Here is a 13,943-nt window from a genome sequence, read left to right on the forward strand (position 1 = left end):
TACCTGTTTTAGTATCAAGTTTATAAAAGCCATCCTCTGTTTTACTAAGAACCACAGCTAAAATTGAACGTGCATCAGTTTTTGCTCTGTCTTCTTCAGGTACTTTAATTCTCACAGCGTAACCTTCATCGACGTTTGGGTGCTTTGCATTAGAAACTTCTAATATTTTCTTTGCTTGCTTTTCTAAAGATTTCTTGGCTTCATCACGCTGTATTTTCTGATCCATATTCTTTTTACAGATGATGCACAATACATTCTTACCACACCCTTCCTCTTTAGGATCTACTTCACCACAAACTGCGTGAACAAACATTAAACTTGATACTAAAACAGGTATTTTAAAACAATTGTATGCAAAATCTGAATTCAGTGTTTGCAAAGAGAGATTTTTAACGAAAGAAGATGGATGTCCCTGCTGTAGAAATATCTTTACGTCAAACAGCAATAAAACAATCCCTTGGTACTGGGCAGGGTTTCAGAAAATGTGACTGCAAATCTAAATGTACCACAAATAGGCGTGCTTGTCGCAAAAACCAATTGCTACGTAATTCAAAGTGTCACCAATCTTTAGATTGCACTAATAAGTAAGTACAATTTTATCATATGTTTTGCAAATTCATTTCCCTAATTGTAGTAATATTTTAAACCGTTTGATTTTTGTATTAAAGTTTTTTTAATTGATTGATGATTGATTCAATCAACTAATTTGTTGATTGTATTAACTTGATTCTTTAGATATTGAAAATTAAATAAATAACATTATGTTAATTTAAGCGTACAGAAACGTTGCTGTTGTTCCAGCAAAAATCTTATTTTCACTTTACCGAGTGCCTAGTAGGTAATTTGCAGATTACCTAGATAATCTGAATATTACCTAGGTAATTTGAGAAATGGAATAATTTTCGCAGCTTTAACGGATCACCCTAGTTAATCTGCAGATTACCTAGGTAATTTGAGAAATGGAATAATTTTCGCAGCTTTAACGGATCACCCTAGTTAATCTGCAGATTAACTAGGTAATGTGCACATTAACGGATTTCGAGCTTTAGCGGTAACAGACACACTACTCCCCTCTACCTTTAACCACGAAAACTTAATAGCATCATTGCCTGTATGCAAAATTTTAGAAATATTCGACTAAAGGCACAGGAATTATCAAAGTGGATGGACAAATTCGTGCCACCAGACAAACGCACACACAAACTAGCATTCATACATTCAGAAAAAACACCCAAATTCTTTTGCATTTCTGGACTTTTCAAGGTTTTTCGAATCCAGTAATTTAAAAATATTGGGGATGGCTCATTTTTTATCTATCGCCATACCTTCCCCTCTGCTATATAGGCTATAGCAGCCGAAAAAGTAATTAATTTAATGTAATTCGACAAATTTGTAAACTTTGTGAAATATTTTCCTTAAATACAAATAAATGATGTAACATTATTTATTGATATTTTTATAATGTGTCATATAATCGTAATGTTAAATCATTACATGATCACGCTTTGACGAGTAATAATTATGAGATTTAATAAAACACTTAACACCTTAATGCTGAGAAATATTTATTACAACACTAACGTTTTCAGCCTAATGGAATAGGCCATCTTCAGGTGAACTGGCATTCGAACGTATTTCAAAATTGTATTAAATGGTACGTTCGATCATTATAAATTCAAAATTAAAACGAAAAATAAATTAACCAATCAATAATATAAATAATAACATAAGGCGATATAAAAAAAACAAAAATAAAATTAAAATTAAAAAACAAAAATAAATAAACCTAAAAGATTAAATGCACAAAAGGATTAACTTCATAAAATGTATACATAAAAAAGCATCACATTATAAAGGGCAGATAGGAACTAAGAATTTGTGTGTTTTAACTTTTCTTTTACAAGTAACTTCCATGCCGATGGTAAACCATCAGCATCCCTTGCATTGATACAGCCGTCTCTTAATTTACTCTTATAAATTTCAATTTTTTCATGTTGCAATGCCAAAGATGGGGATCTCAACGTCTTGAGAATAGATGCTTTATTCCATTTAACTACTGAAGTTTTCCGCTTGCGCCATATTTGACAAAACCGTGGTACAATGTCCTTTGCTAATGTCATATCTGTGTTCTTTAAGCCTAATAGCCAAATTTCGTCTTGTGACTCCAATATAGTCCTTCATAATTCCTAGCTGTTGGTTTTCAAATGGAATTTTATATACGCCCGCTGTTTCTTCTTTCTTCAGCTTGTCTTTGTCGTTTCTAAGAATACTGTATAAATTAGGGCCGTTTTTGTAAACAATTTTGGAGCGTTTTTTATCTGAAACTTGTTTCATCATGTCCTTGAAGTTTTTATTATACGTAAATTTTGTGATCTTATATTGATCTGTTCCCGTTCTTAGCCTCTTTAATCTTTCATAAATTTTACTAGCCCTTCAATAGTACTTCTGCAGAAACCCAAATTTACTTCCTTAATTCTGTTAATCTCATTACTCTTATCCAATATATTGGAGCAATAAGTAAACGCTCTCCTAATGAGTGCCCGAAATGCTGACATTTAAATTTCAATTTATTAATAATTATGAGAACCGAAACTCCAAGAAGAGTTCAAATGCCATCATTGCAGCAAGTTAGGATAGAATACAATCACTTTTAGTTACCAAATAATTACCTTAGCAACGAGTTAACATTATAAATCAGCTTTCCACATACAAAATTCCATTTATTAACAAGGACAAAATTTAATTCGTGGAAAAAAAAACCAAAGAATCGATGAATCTTTCTAACGCGTCTGTATATGGTCTGTGGCATTCCACTTCAAATATTTGCAAATCTAATTATTTTTAATATTTTAGGTTTCAAGTATCTAGCATAAGCTGTGCTCTATGAGAATAATTATTAACGTTCACGAAAAGAAGTTGAAGCTTAAGAACGCTGAAGAACATTCCAGGAAGCTTCCGTAGAACTCGGAGTACCTACGAGTAGTCATGGTGCCTTTTTTCAAAGCACATTCAGCATTGTATACTTCGACACAATGCTAGAATATCACCAATCCAGTAAAAGCAATCTTTTCTGATATATAGTTTCTACTTCTAGCCATTACTTTCGGATTAGGAGTAGTAGTATTACATGGAAATTTTCAGTTCGAGTAACTTCCTTTTAAAAATATTCAAAACACAAAACGCGGGCATTTGCCTGTAAAGTAAATTTTCATTCAACTTTTGTCATTCGGTTTGCTTTCAGACTTTTGTCCTATTGGTTGAAAAATTGTAGAGAATGTGGTTTGACTATAAATTCCTTACTGCTTTCGTTATTAAAGCAAGACAGCCATCGAAAAACACTATAATATGTCTCGGATACCTTTATCCAAATCTTATTCCTCTCATTGTGATTTCCTGAAATGGTCTCCATTACGTCGAAATTACTTAACAGTCGCTTGACAATTGCACTTAAAATTAGTGTATTTCGGGTTTAACTAAGATTCTTCATATTATTAAACGTAAACTTTTTTTTATCAATGAAACGCTCCATAATTTCTTTATTGCTAATTGTTCTTCGAAAAATTTTACTTTGCATTGATTTAATCTTTTAAATCAATATTGTTTTATAAGGAAGAAATATGACATTTTATTGCTTCGACTTATATTTAGAGAAGATATTTAGAAATATTTTTTTATATATTACCATGAAATTAAACAAATTTCAGATAAATAACTACTGTACTGTATATTTAAGATATCTAAGGCTTATTTGTCAGTTAGTTTCAGTGTTTTTCTCATTCTTTAGATTATTTTAGTGATGATAGTATAGAATAATTCTGAAATAGATTGCCCTAAGGGAGATTTTCAATCGCTGTAATTCCTAAAATTGTCAGTGAGAAATAGGTGCCAATGCGATAATTTTTCATTAGTGTTTTATTTTTTCATTTTTTAATTATTAATACATTAATAAATAAATGGCTAAGGATGATAATCAATTTTTAAAGACGTTAAAAAATCAGATATTAACTTTAGCAATGGAATTGTTAAGCAAGTTGAAACAGAAGCGTGATATATTTGGATTAGCTGACTTACGTGCCACACTTTATACTATTTTATTTTTCAAATAAAAAAAATTATTTTAGAAATTTAATATTTGTTACACTTAATTACAATTTTAATTAGGAATTTTAGTCTATTTCATTTATGAAAATAATTTAAAACGTAAATTTTAATTATAAAAATATTTTATTTTATTTATAAATAGTTTCCGCTATTGTTTTTAAGTTAACTTTCAGAAAAGAATAATAAAAATTAAATTAATTAATTCGTGTTTTAAAAATAAAAATTTTAAAATTATGCGTAACCTATATATATATTTTATGTGTAAATTTTAGATAAAGATAAAAATAAAAGTACATTATCACAGAATTTTATTTATATCTTAATACACTCGATACATTTGATACTGATATATTGTAAGTTGTATTTTTCTCTAACTTATTAATTCGTTAATCTATAATCAAGGCTGACAGAGTTCCGTTTCAGATATATAAATATCAAAAGCGGTCATGGAAGATATCAATCCACTAATAACATTTCCTTTCTTCCTTTTTCCCTCACATTTACCCGCTTCTTTAATTTGTCTTTCTGTTAGAACTTCGTCCCACATATTTATGTCTGCTATATCACCAAACCACGCTTGATCAGCATCGTATCCGCCATCAAGAGCATCCTGATCCTGCCCGACAATAAACACACCTCCTTTAGGGATAAAAGCGCCTCTAGCGATGGTATTATTATTAGTATTGTTGTGACATCGATACCCATTCGTATACACTTGCAAATGCCCATTCGCGTTAAACCAAGATACGCAAAGGTGGTACCACTCACCCACTGTCCATTCTGTATTTGGGCATTGCATTTCTATATAACTTTTTGCGATATTGACACCTACTTTGACGTTTCCATCTTTATTCGAAAGGCACACAGCAAATTCATTGTCGTATCGTAAGGTTGCGTACGAAAAAAATGTGAAAAATTCTCTTTGAATCGAATGCGGTTTGATCCACGAACAAATCGTGAATTCATTTAGAGATGGAAACCGTTGATCGAGACGGAGACGTGGGTAGTGTCCTTCGTAGTTAGAGGTAGGAATGTGTATCTTGAGTTGAGAATTCTCTACAAGTGCCAAAGAAAGGAGCACGCACAACACAGGAAACCACATCTTGCTGTCTCTTCTAAATTGGACTACCTTGACGTTACATCTTTTTATAGTACTTGGAGTACGTGACTTAAGATAACATTCGCGTCTCAGGTTATCGAGGTCAACATGCGATGTACTTTGAATCATACTATTTTATTTACATAATCGAAGTTTCAATTTAAAGAATCAGTTGCGTAACGTTAAATTAATATTTACAGTAATACTCCGAACTTACGCGATAGGTGGGACCGAGCGATAACCGCGTAAGTCAAATTCGCGTAATTCGTGGTATAATTTCCCAATTTGTGTAAAATCCAAGTCGAATGTAAGTAAGCTAATAAATGTTCTCGTTAATCTTATCTCGTCTCTTGATTCGTTTACGGTTACAAGAAATCACCACATAGAGTCTCTCAAGTCTCCGTAGATATAACAAACACAGAAATAAATAACACAAAATAAATTGTAGCTATGTATCGATTCAGCGCAACACGTCCGAACATGTAAGCTGAACAATAGCGTGGGGGGGAGTCAGTAATCAAGAGTTGCGTAGCGCTCAAACAAAAGACGCATCGACGAGATTTGAAAATCGCGTAACTCCGAGTTCGCGTAAGTCGGGGTAGCGTAAGTCGAGGTATTACTGTATTTAATTATGTTTATTTTATTATTTTTTCGTTTCGAATACTTCATTTATGTGTTTTGTGCGGATAAAAGTCTTAATGGTAAAAGTCTAAATGGTAAATATTAATTTCTTAAAAGCAAAAATAGAAGTAAAAGGAAAAGCTAAAAAATACAGTACTATAATTATGAACTCATGTATAATAATAACAAAATATTTGTCATTGAAATTAGTATTTGACTTTTATCATCGTAGATCTTTGAAGTACATAAAGTACATCAACACCAGAAGTTATCGAGGTCATTTTAAAAATATACTTTGTTATTATTTAATTGGGCTGCAATTTGAAAAAATTGTAGACATAAATTCGCAATGTCATCCGTCCGTCCGTCTGTTTTTCCTTAATCTCCTGAAGGGAGTTAGATGAAAGTCGAGACCAAATAAAAAAACCTTAGAAGTATGATGCCCCGATTAATTACATACAAACTTTCGATTCAAATCGATTCAATTCAAATATTTTCTCATAAAAGGTATTAGATAGATGACAGGAACGATTCTATTGTTAATGGAAAAGTATGATGTACCGTACAGAGACAAGACATTATTAATTTCAGGTGGAGAGCATATATTTTAAATGAAATAAATTAAAAATTGTATCCCGGCAATGTGACGTTGTAACAATAATTATTCATATCCAAACGATCGCCTTAAATACCCCTACTATAAATCCGCTAATTTTAATAATAAGTAATTTGCTACTAGAAATAGATGTTATCTCTTATCTAAATTAATAATTATTATTTTTATATTATTTAGAGTCACGTGGAAGAAAAGAACTGGCCCGGGTAGGGCTTGGCAACTTCCGCTTATAGTGCTGCAGTGAAGTAGCGTGGGTGTCAGCCGGCCGGGGCAGAAGAAAATTTCGCCGCCCCCTTAATAGACTAAAATTCAGTTTCGTCACAGAATAAGTAATGAAAAATTCCGTGCTCATTTCAATGTCCGAATCCTAAGTGCGACAAAAATATGAAATGAAATGATTCAAATATTTTCCAAGATATTATTATTATTTATTGTGAAATTTTGCCGCCCCATAAAAGTGCCGCCCGGAGCGGACGCCCCTGCCGCCCCCACTACGCTACGTCACTGCAGTGCTGTACAGTGCAGTGATCGGGACCCCGAATACGTCTTCTCTTCCTGGTGTATTTAAATTTAAATATAACCTTACGCGGTTAATCTAAATGGATTGTTTAATATATACTTAAATAATTGGTCGTTCATTTTATATAATTTGAATTATTAGAAGAAATCTAAAAGTTTAGATATAATTTTGATCTCTCGATTAAAATAGTTTATATACATCTACGCAAATAAAGAAAACTTTTTATATGTTGCCTAAATGTATTATATGAAATCATTTATTTCTTAATATATTTTTTAATAGATAAAATTTATAAAAAATATTATCTAAAATTAACTTTTAAAAATTAAACATTACAAAGTATATCATAAACATGAAGATCTTCCCATGAAGTAAACGTTATTTCGAAATGTTGCCTTTGAAAATGTGCTGCTCTAAGCACCTGCTTAGAGCAGCACATTTTCAAAGGCAATATTTCGAAAGAAAGGTTAATTTTATGAAATAAATAAAATTATAATAATTTTATGAAATAAATAAAATTATAATCTAAATTTTAAAAAATCTAACTTTTAAAGAATCTGCTTTTACATTTAAAATAAACAATTACATATAATTTTTCTGACACAATTTTTAAAAATACAGAAGCGATAAATAACTTTGCTTTACGCGGCAAAATCTCAAGAGCCAGTTCTGTATGCACCCTAAAAATAAAAGATCTGATATTCATTATTATGCAAATGTATTTTAATGTTTTCTTGCAATTTAAAAAGACCGCTCTTAAGCAAAGCGTGCCTAATGATAGCAGTTAATTACTAACGTTCCCAATATTGTGATTTTTTGCTCTTCCCTCCGGCCCACCAATGGCCAAGCGGTCTTCGTACCCTAAACATTGAAAATTCGATCGTGGGTTCTCGCCTCGCTCGGATGGGCTAGCCACGTGGAACTTTCCGGGTTTTCTCCGAATCCGTAACGCCTAAATAGGGGCCAGTTTCCCTTAAAATGACCTTCCGGAAGGCATCCCCCTAGGCAGATCACCCAAGTGTTGCGTTGCCGTAACTAAACGAACAATATTCTTTCCTCCTGTGGACACTAACTTTTAAGAGGGTCTCTAAATCACGCTTATCATGAGCCGAACTGGGCCCACAACGAAACGACAGGCGTTATGAGACGGTGCCCGACATATCCTAGTCAATCAACAAATCCATTTGGTACAATTTTAATATAATGATTTAATTTGCTACATGTTCCTCATTATGTATGGCCCTAGACACCAATAATGGGGGCTATGTAGCAACTGTGCATCCTCTGGACAGACCTAATTAATGGCGCCCTATTTGAGAAATTTCTGAATTCATAATAACGCATTTAACATAATTAATCCCAGGTATTTTAAAAACGATTAAAGTTAAAACATGCATGACTAAAAAGGCCCTTTTTCCTGTCATCAAGAGTTATATTTAGGACTACAATGGGAGCTGGGTGATGAAAATTTATTAAATGACAGAAGATTTTTGTTTTTTCTTTCAGCCCCATGGGAGCTTAGGGGGCCCTTTTATTAGTTCATTATGATTTCTGCCAGGCTCCCAATGGGGGAGCCGGTCGAAGAGGGACGGGTCCAACACCACCACCACATTCATTACGGGCTTGCCAAATCCATGATAAACATGAAAGATGACAAAAAAAAATTTCATGATGAACTACCAAAATATTGAATTTCTGTGGTCTACAAATTATTGTTGGCCTGGTAATAACAAAATTATAACGTAATTATTATAGAATAATCTAAATATATAAAATTGCTTGTCTTGACTGGCTGGCTGACTGGGTGATTATCATCGCCAAGAGCAAACCGCTTAACCTAAAGAAATGAAATTTGGTAGACAGTTAGGGTACGTCATGGAAACGTACACTAAGAAGGGATTTTTCGAAATTATTCCGCGGGGGGAGAGGGAGAGGTTTAAGGCTTAATTGGAAGAATGGCTTCTACTGTACTATTTTAGATGCGATTTTTTGTTTTTATCTGCGTTTTAGTAGGGTATGCCATGGCAATGTATGTACATTAAGAAAGGATTTTTCGCAATTCCCCCGCGGGCGGGAGAGGGAGAGGATTTAGTCTTCATGGAGTACTTAGGTGTATTAATTTAAATTAATAGCATTTCAGACATTATTATAAATATTTTTATCTATTTCGATTTTAAATATGTTCGAACCGTTTTAAATTCGAATTTGTTATTGCATATTTGTTCGACTATAGAACAATTTTAAACGTTCCAGAAAATTGATCAAATTGAAAATAGTTCGTTTGATTCTCGGCAATTCTCATCATACTCAGCGATAGGTGTTATATAACAATTACTATGGTTGTTGAAATACTGAATATAAATGGGGTTTGCTTGCAAAACCCGCGCGGGCAAAGCCGCGGGTAACAGCTAGTATTACATAATATTACCGGAAAATTAATTTTCATATTACGTCATGCGAGAACATTTGTTGCTTGATTCTTTGCATTTTTGCTTATAAAATGAGTGTGTTCTCGACATAACATTTTATGCGTGTATTTTGAGTTTTGCCATCCTTATTTCTGGAACAATTTGCACGCTTTCATCAAGCCTATAGTTGGCCAAAAGCATTTTTTCCTGTGATTTAAGTTTAAGTTATTGCTGGGAAAGTACGAAAGGCGTGTTTCGTAATTTTATCTTCAAAACTCAGGTTATTTATTTAANGATACGCTGTCGCCGGCACACTGTTTTTCAGTTATCCAAAGCAAAAGCAATTTCTCGACATGATCTGATGTCTTCGATCTCTGTTTAGAAATTGATTTAACCCCTTTCGCAACGTTAGCAGATTTAATAATGCCTTTATTTTTCGCGATTGTCCACATCGTCGTTCTCGGAATACGGTATGCAACAGTTAAAATCTCGAACACGCATGCCACCTTCGTATTTCTCAACAATCTCTTTTTTCAGTTCCATTGTGATTCCAGTCATTTTTTTAGTTTTCTGTTGCTTTTAATTTGCCGTTTTGCAATTCATGATTAATAAAAATAATAAAATTTTACTTACAATAAAATTAAAATCAGAAGAAATTTAACAAAATTATAAACTGTGGCACCGACAACATCTACTCTGGTCTAATACACCGATAGTGCTACTTATTCATAGATGGCGCCTATATTTGAATTAAGTCGTATACCGAAGAAAAGTCGTATACCGAGCAAAATTTGTTTCGTCCAAACAGGACGTATTCCGAATTGGACGTATTCTAAAGCAGACGTATACCGAGGTACCACTGTACAACTTCAGTAGAAACAAATAGGCATATGTGACATAATACAATAAGTTTACAATCTTTTTTGTCTTGATTAATATTCAGAACGTTTGATTCAAATTACTTTAACGAATTGCTATATATAAATATATAGAAAAATAAATAAAATATGCTTACACCATTTATCACTACTTAAGCGAAGGATTGGAAAATAAACATGATAACAAATTATCAAGAAATAGCGTAAATTAATTTTAAATTCAAAGAACGAGCTTAATAAAAAAAAAAAGACAAAAGTTTCAAAATTACACGACGAGTTTCCAAAAAGGAAAAAAACAAAACCTTTTTAAAAATTTCAACGAGTTGCGTAACTTTTCCGGCATAAAAGGTAAAATAGTGCATGGCCCTATCTGTTATAAAATTTTATTTTAAAAATTTTTATATTGTTAATTATTATAAACTGGCAAAAAAACTTAATCTTCAGGATAAAGATGAGTTTTGTTATAAAAAATTGTAAATGATAATGACGAATAAAATCCTCATTATCATTTACAATTTTTCATTATCATTATCATTTACAATACCCAGACCCCCATACTCCTCGTCCTTTAATCACGAAAATTTAATTGAATTAATCTCTCTAATATAGAAACTTACCAGATAAATTTCAGAAATTTTATGTGTGTGTGTGTGTGTTTTCTCTCAATAATTCTACTCTGTCTCTAGTTTTGAAAGTTTTTTCTCATTTAAGAAACTTGTTCTTCGCATTAAAAATATTACGCTGTTTCTCGATAAGTTGTTCTTATTTTCTGCAATCTTTCGCTTAGAAATAAAGAGCTTACATTATTTATCGACATTTGCACGGCGTGTCACGTAATCGTAATACTCGTATGAAATTATTACATAATCATGCTTTGATGAGTCATAATTATGAGAACTGAGGCTCCAAGAACAGTTCAAATGCCATCAGTGCAACGAGTTAGGATAGAATACAGTCACTTTTAATAGCCTTTTAATTATCTTAGCTATAAATTAAAATTATAAATCAGCTTTCCAGATATAAACTTCCATTCCTTAACGAAGACAAAACTTAATTCGTGGAATATTGTGAAAGGAAAGCATAGTTCGATGCATCTTTCTAACACGTCTGTATATGGTCTGTTGCATTCCACTTCAAATATTTGCAAATCTAATTATTTTTTAATATTTTAGGTTTTAAGTATCCCGCATAAGCTGTGCTCTATGAGAATAATTATTAACGTTCACGAAAAGAAGTTGAAGCTTAAGAACGCCGAAGAACATTCCAGGAAGCTTCCGTAGAACTCAGAATACCTACGAGTAGTCATAGTGCTTTTTTTCAAAGCACATTCAGCATTGTGTACTTCGACAGAATGTTAGAATATCACCAATCCCGTAAAACCAATCATTTCTGATATGAGGTTTCTAGTTCTAGCCATTAGTTTCGGATTAGGAGTAGTAGTATTACACGGGAATTTACAGTTCGAGTGACTTTCTTTTGAACAAATTCAAAACACAAAACTTGGGTATTCGCCTATAAAATAAATTTTCATTCAACTTTTGTCATTCGGTTTGCTTTCAGACTTTTGTCCTATTGGTTGAAAAATTGTAGAGAATGTGGTTTGATTATAAATTCCTTACTGCTTTCGTTATTAAAGCAAGACAGCCATCGAAAAAAAACTATAATATGTCTCGGATACCTTTATCCAAATCTTCTTCCTCTCATTGTGATTTCCTGAAATGGTCTCCATTACGCTGAAATTACTAGTCAGTCGCTTGACAATTGCACTTAAAATTAGTGTATTTCGGGTTTAACTAAGTTTCTTCATATTATTAAACGTAAACTTTTTTTTATCAATGAAACGCTCCATAATTTCTTTATTGCTAATTGTTCTTCGAAAAATTTTACTTTGCATTGATTTAATCTTTTAAATCAATATTGTTTTATAAGGAAGAAATATGACATTTCATTGCTTTGACTTACATTTAAAAATATATTTTATATATTACTATGAAATTAAACAAATTTCAGATAAATAACTACTGTACTGTATATTTAAGATATCTAAGGCTTATTTGTCAGTTAGTTTCGGTGTTTTTCTCATTATTTAGATTATTTTAGTGATGATAGTATAGAATAATTCTGAAATAGATTGCCCTAAGGGAGATTTCCAATCGTTGTAATTCCTAAAATTGTCAGTGAGAGTGGAGCAACTGTAATATGCATTACGAAATGTTTCCGGACCTTCCTTATAAGAGTAATACTGTATAAATGTTTTGTTTTTCTGTATCGTGAATGTTTTTTCCTGGGGCATACAAAAGCATTTAAGTACGTATAACCAATGTATAACGAAGCAAAAATCTATATAAATACGAATAAATTTTTATGTTCTCTTTAGTGTGGTTTTACTGTTGTATTGGAACGTAACAAGTTGGCAATCCGCCAATAAGAAAGTGTCTCTCACAAGGTCCTTTATGGGAAATTGGTCGTTACTAACCTGAAGAAAATCAAGAAATTTCCACGTGATCAGTCATTTGGCGAGGCGCGAATCCACTACAAGTGTTCGGGGTTTTTATCCACTTGACCACTGGTGGACGTGTCTGATTTGGATCTGACCTAAAATCGTATACAAGATGTGGCATCTATATATATAACCCATTGAATAGGTATCCATCTGTCCGCGTAACGATATACCAAAAACGGGCACTAGAGGCGCAATTTTTAAAATTATGCATAAACTATGGGGCCGTCCATAAATTTCGTATGGTATTTTGGGGTGGATGGGTGTCAAAGATTTCTTACGATTTCTTATTCAGGGGTAGTGGATAATAGATCTCGTCTTAGGTAATATTCTTAATTTTATTTTTTGATCTCATTGAGTGGTGTTTTGAATTTAGCTTCAATTTCACGGTTTCTGTTAAGAACGCTCGTTGTACCAATGTCATCTCGTGTGACGTGATAGAATAATAACGCTAGTAGACTCACGCTCTACACATTTTTTATCGTGGGAGAAAGGCCGTGTGGTGGTCTCTCTCTCTTCTCTCTTGTTTTGTTTTGTACGACGTTTCTGTTTATACGTGTACTAGCTAGTCGATCTGTTATAAATTTTTGCGTCCTTTTGTGAAAATTAAAATTAATATAAAAGTTAATATTATGACGTTGATTAATGATAATAATAATGAAAAAATTATTGATAATTAAAAAATAAAGTTCTTAATATAAATTGTTCATTCCAATTCATTAAATTTTTATATTTTTAAATTTCTTCACATAAAGTATTTTATAAATATACTAGCAGACCCCGCCACGCCTTGTTGTGGCTCAAAATGTATCTATTATAAATGTATAACACCAGGGTGGCCAAGCTCCTTGATAGTCCGAGCCATTTTTCAAAATTTGAAATTTTTCGCGAACCGCAATTAAATACGTATTAAAAAGGTATGCAAAAAATTCTAGATTACAAATTATATCCGTAGCAAGAGTGATACAAATTGTTTCTTCCAGATCACAATGTCAACTGTCCGTTGCAATGACAGTTTACAAATTCAAAATTGGTCTGGAGTCGGATAACGGACGATTACGCCACTGTTTATGTTCGTCCGCGCAGTTTTCGATGAGTCATATCATTCTTAACTTGGACGGAAATGAAATTTGTTACAACGTTGCACTTAATCTTTCATATTTGTTGTTAGTAATTTAAAAGACATTTTGAAACACATAT

The 13,943-nt window shown here is 32.4% G+C and overlaps 1 protein-coding gene across 1 annotated transcript; it reads right to left on the minus strand.

Moving 5' to 3' along the window:
* Positions 1 to 4,405: 4,405 nt before the first annotated feature.
* On the minus strand, positions 4,406 to 5,203 carry LOC111612794 (C-reactive protein 1.4-like). The gene has a single exon (XM_023354052.1). The coding sequence runs from the start codon at positions 5,201 to 5,203 to the stop codon at positions 4,499 to 4,501; it is 705 nt and encodes a 234-aa protein (XP_023209820.1). The 3' UTR covers positions 4,406 to 4,498.
* Positions 5,204 to 13,943: the final 8,740 nt, after the last annotated feature.

The sequence above is a fragment of the Centruroides sculpturatus genome, unplaced genomic scaffold (genome assembly GCF_000671375.1).
Source record: "Centruroides sculpturatus isolate CEXI.00-Female unplaced genomic scaffold, Cexi_2.0 scaffold1601, whole genome shotgun sequence".
NCBI lineage: Eukaryota > Metazoa > Arthropoda > Arachnida > Scorpiones > Buthidae > Centruroides > Centruroides sculpturatus.

Coding starts and splice junctions, on each gene's coding strand:
- LOC111612794 (XM_023354052.1), bottom strand. CDS start 5,203: ATGTGGTTTCCTGTGTTGTGCGTGCTCCTTTCTTTGGCACTTGTAGAG.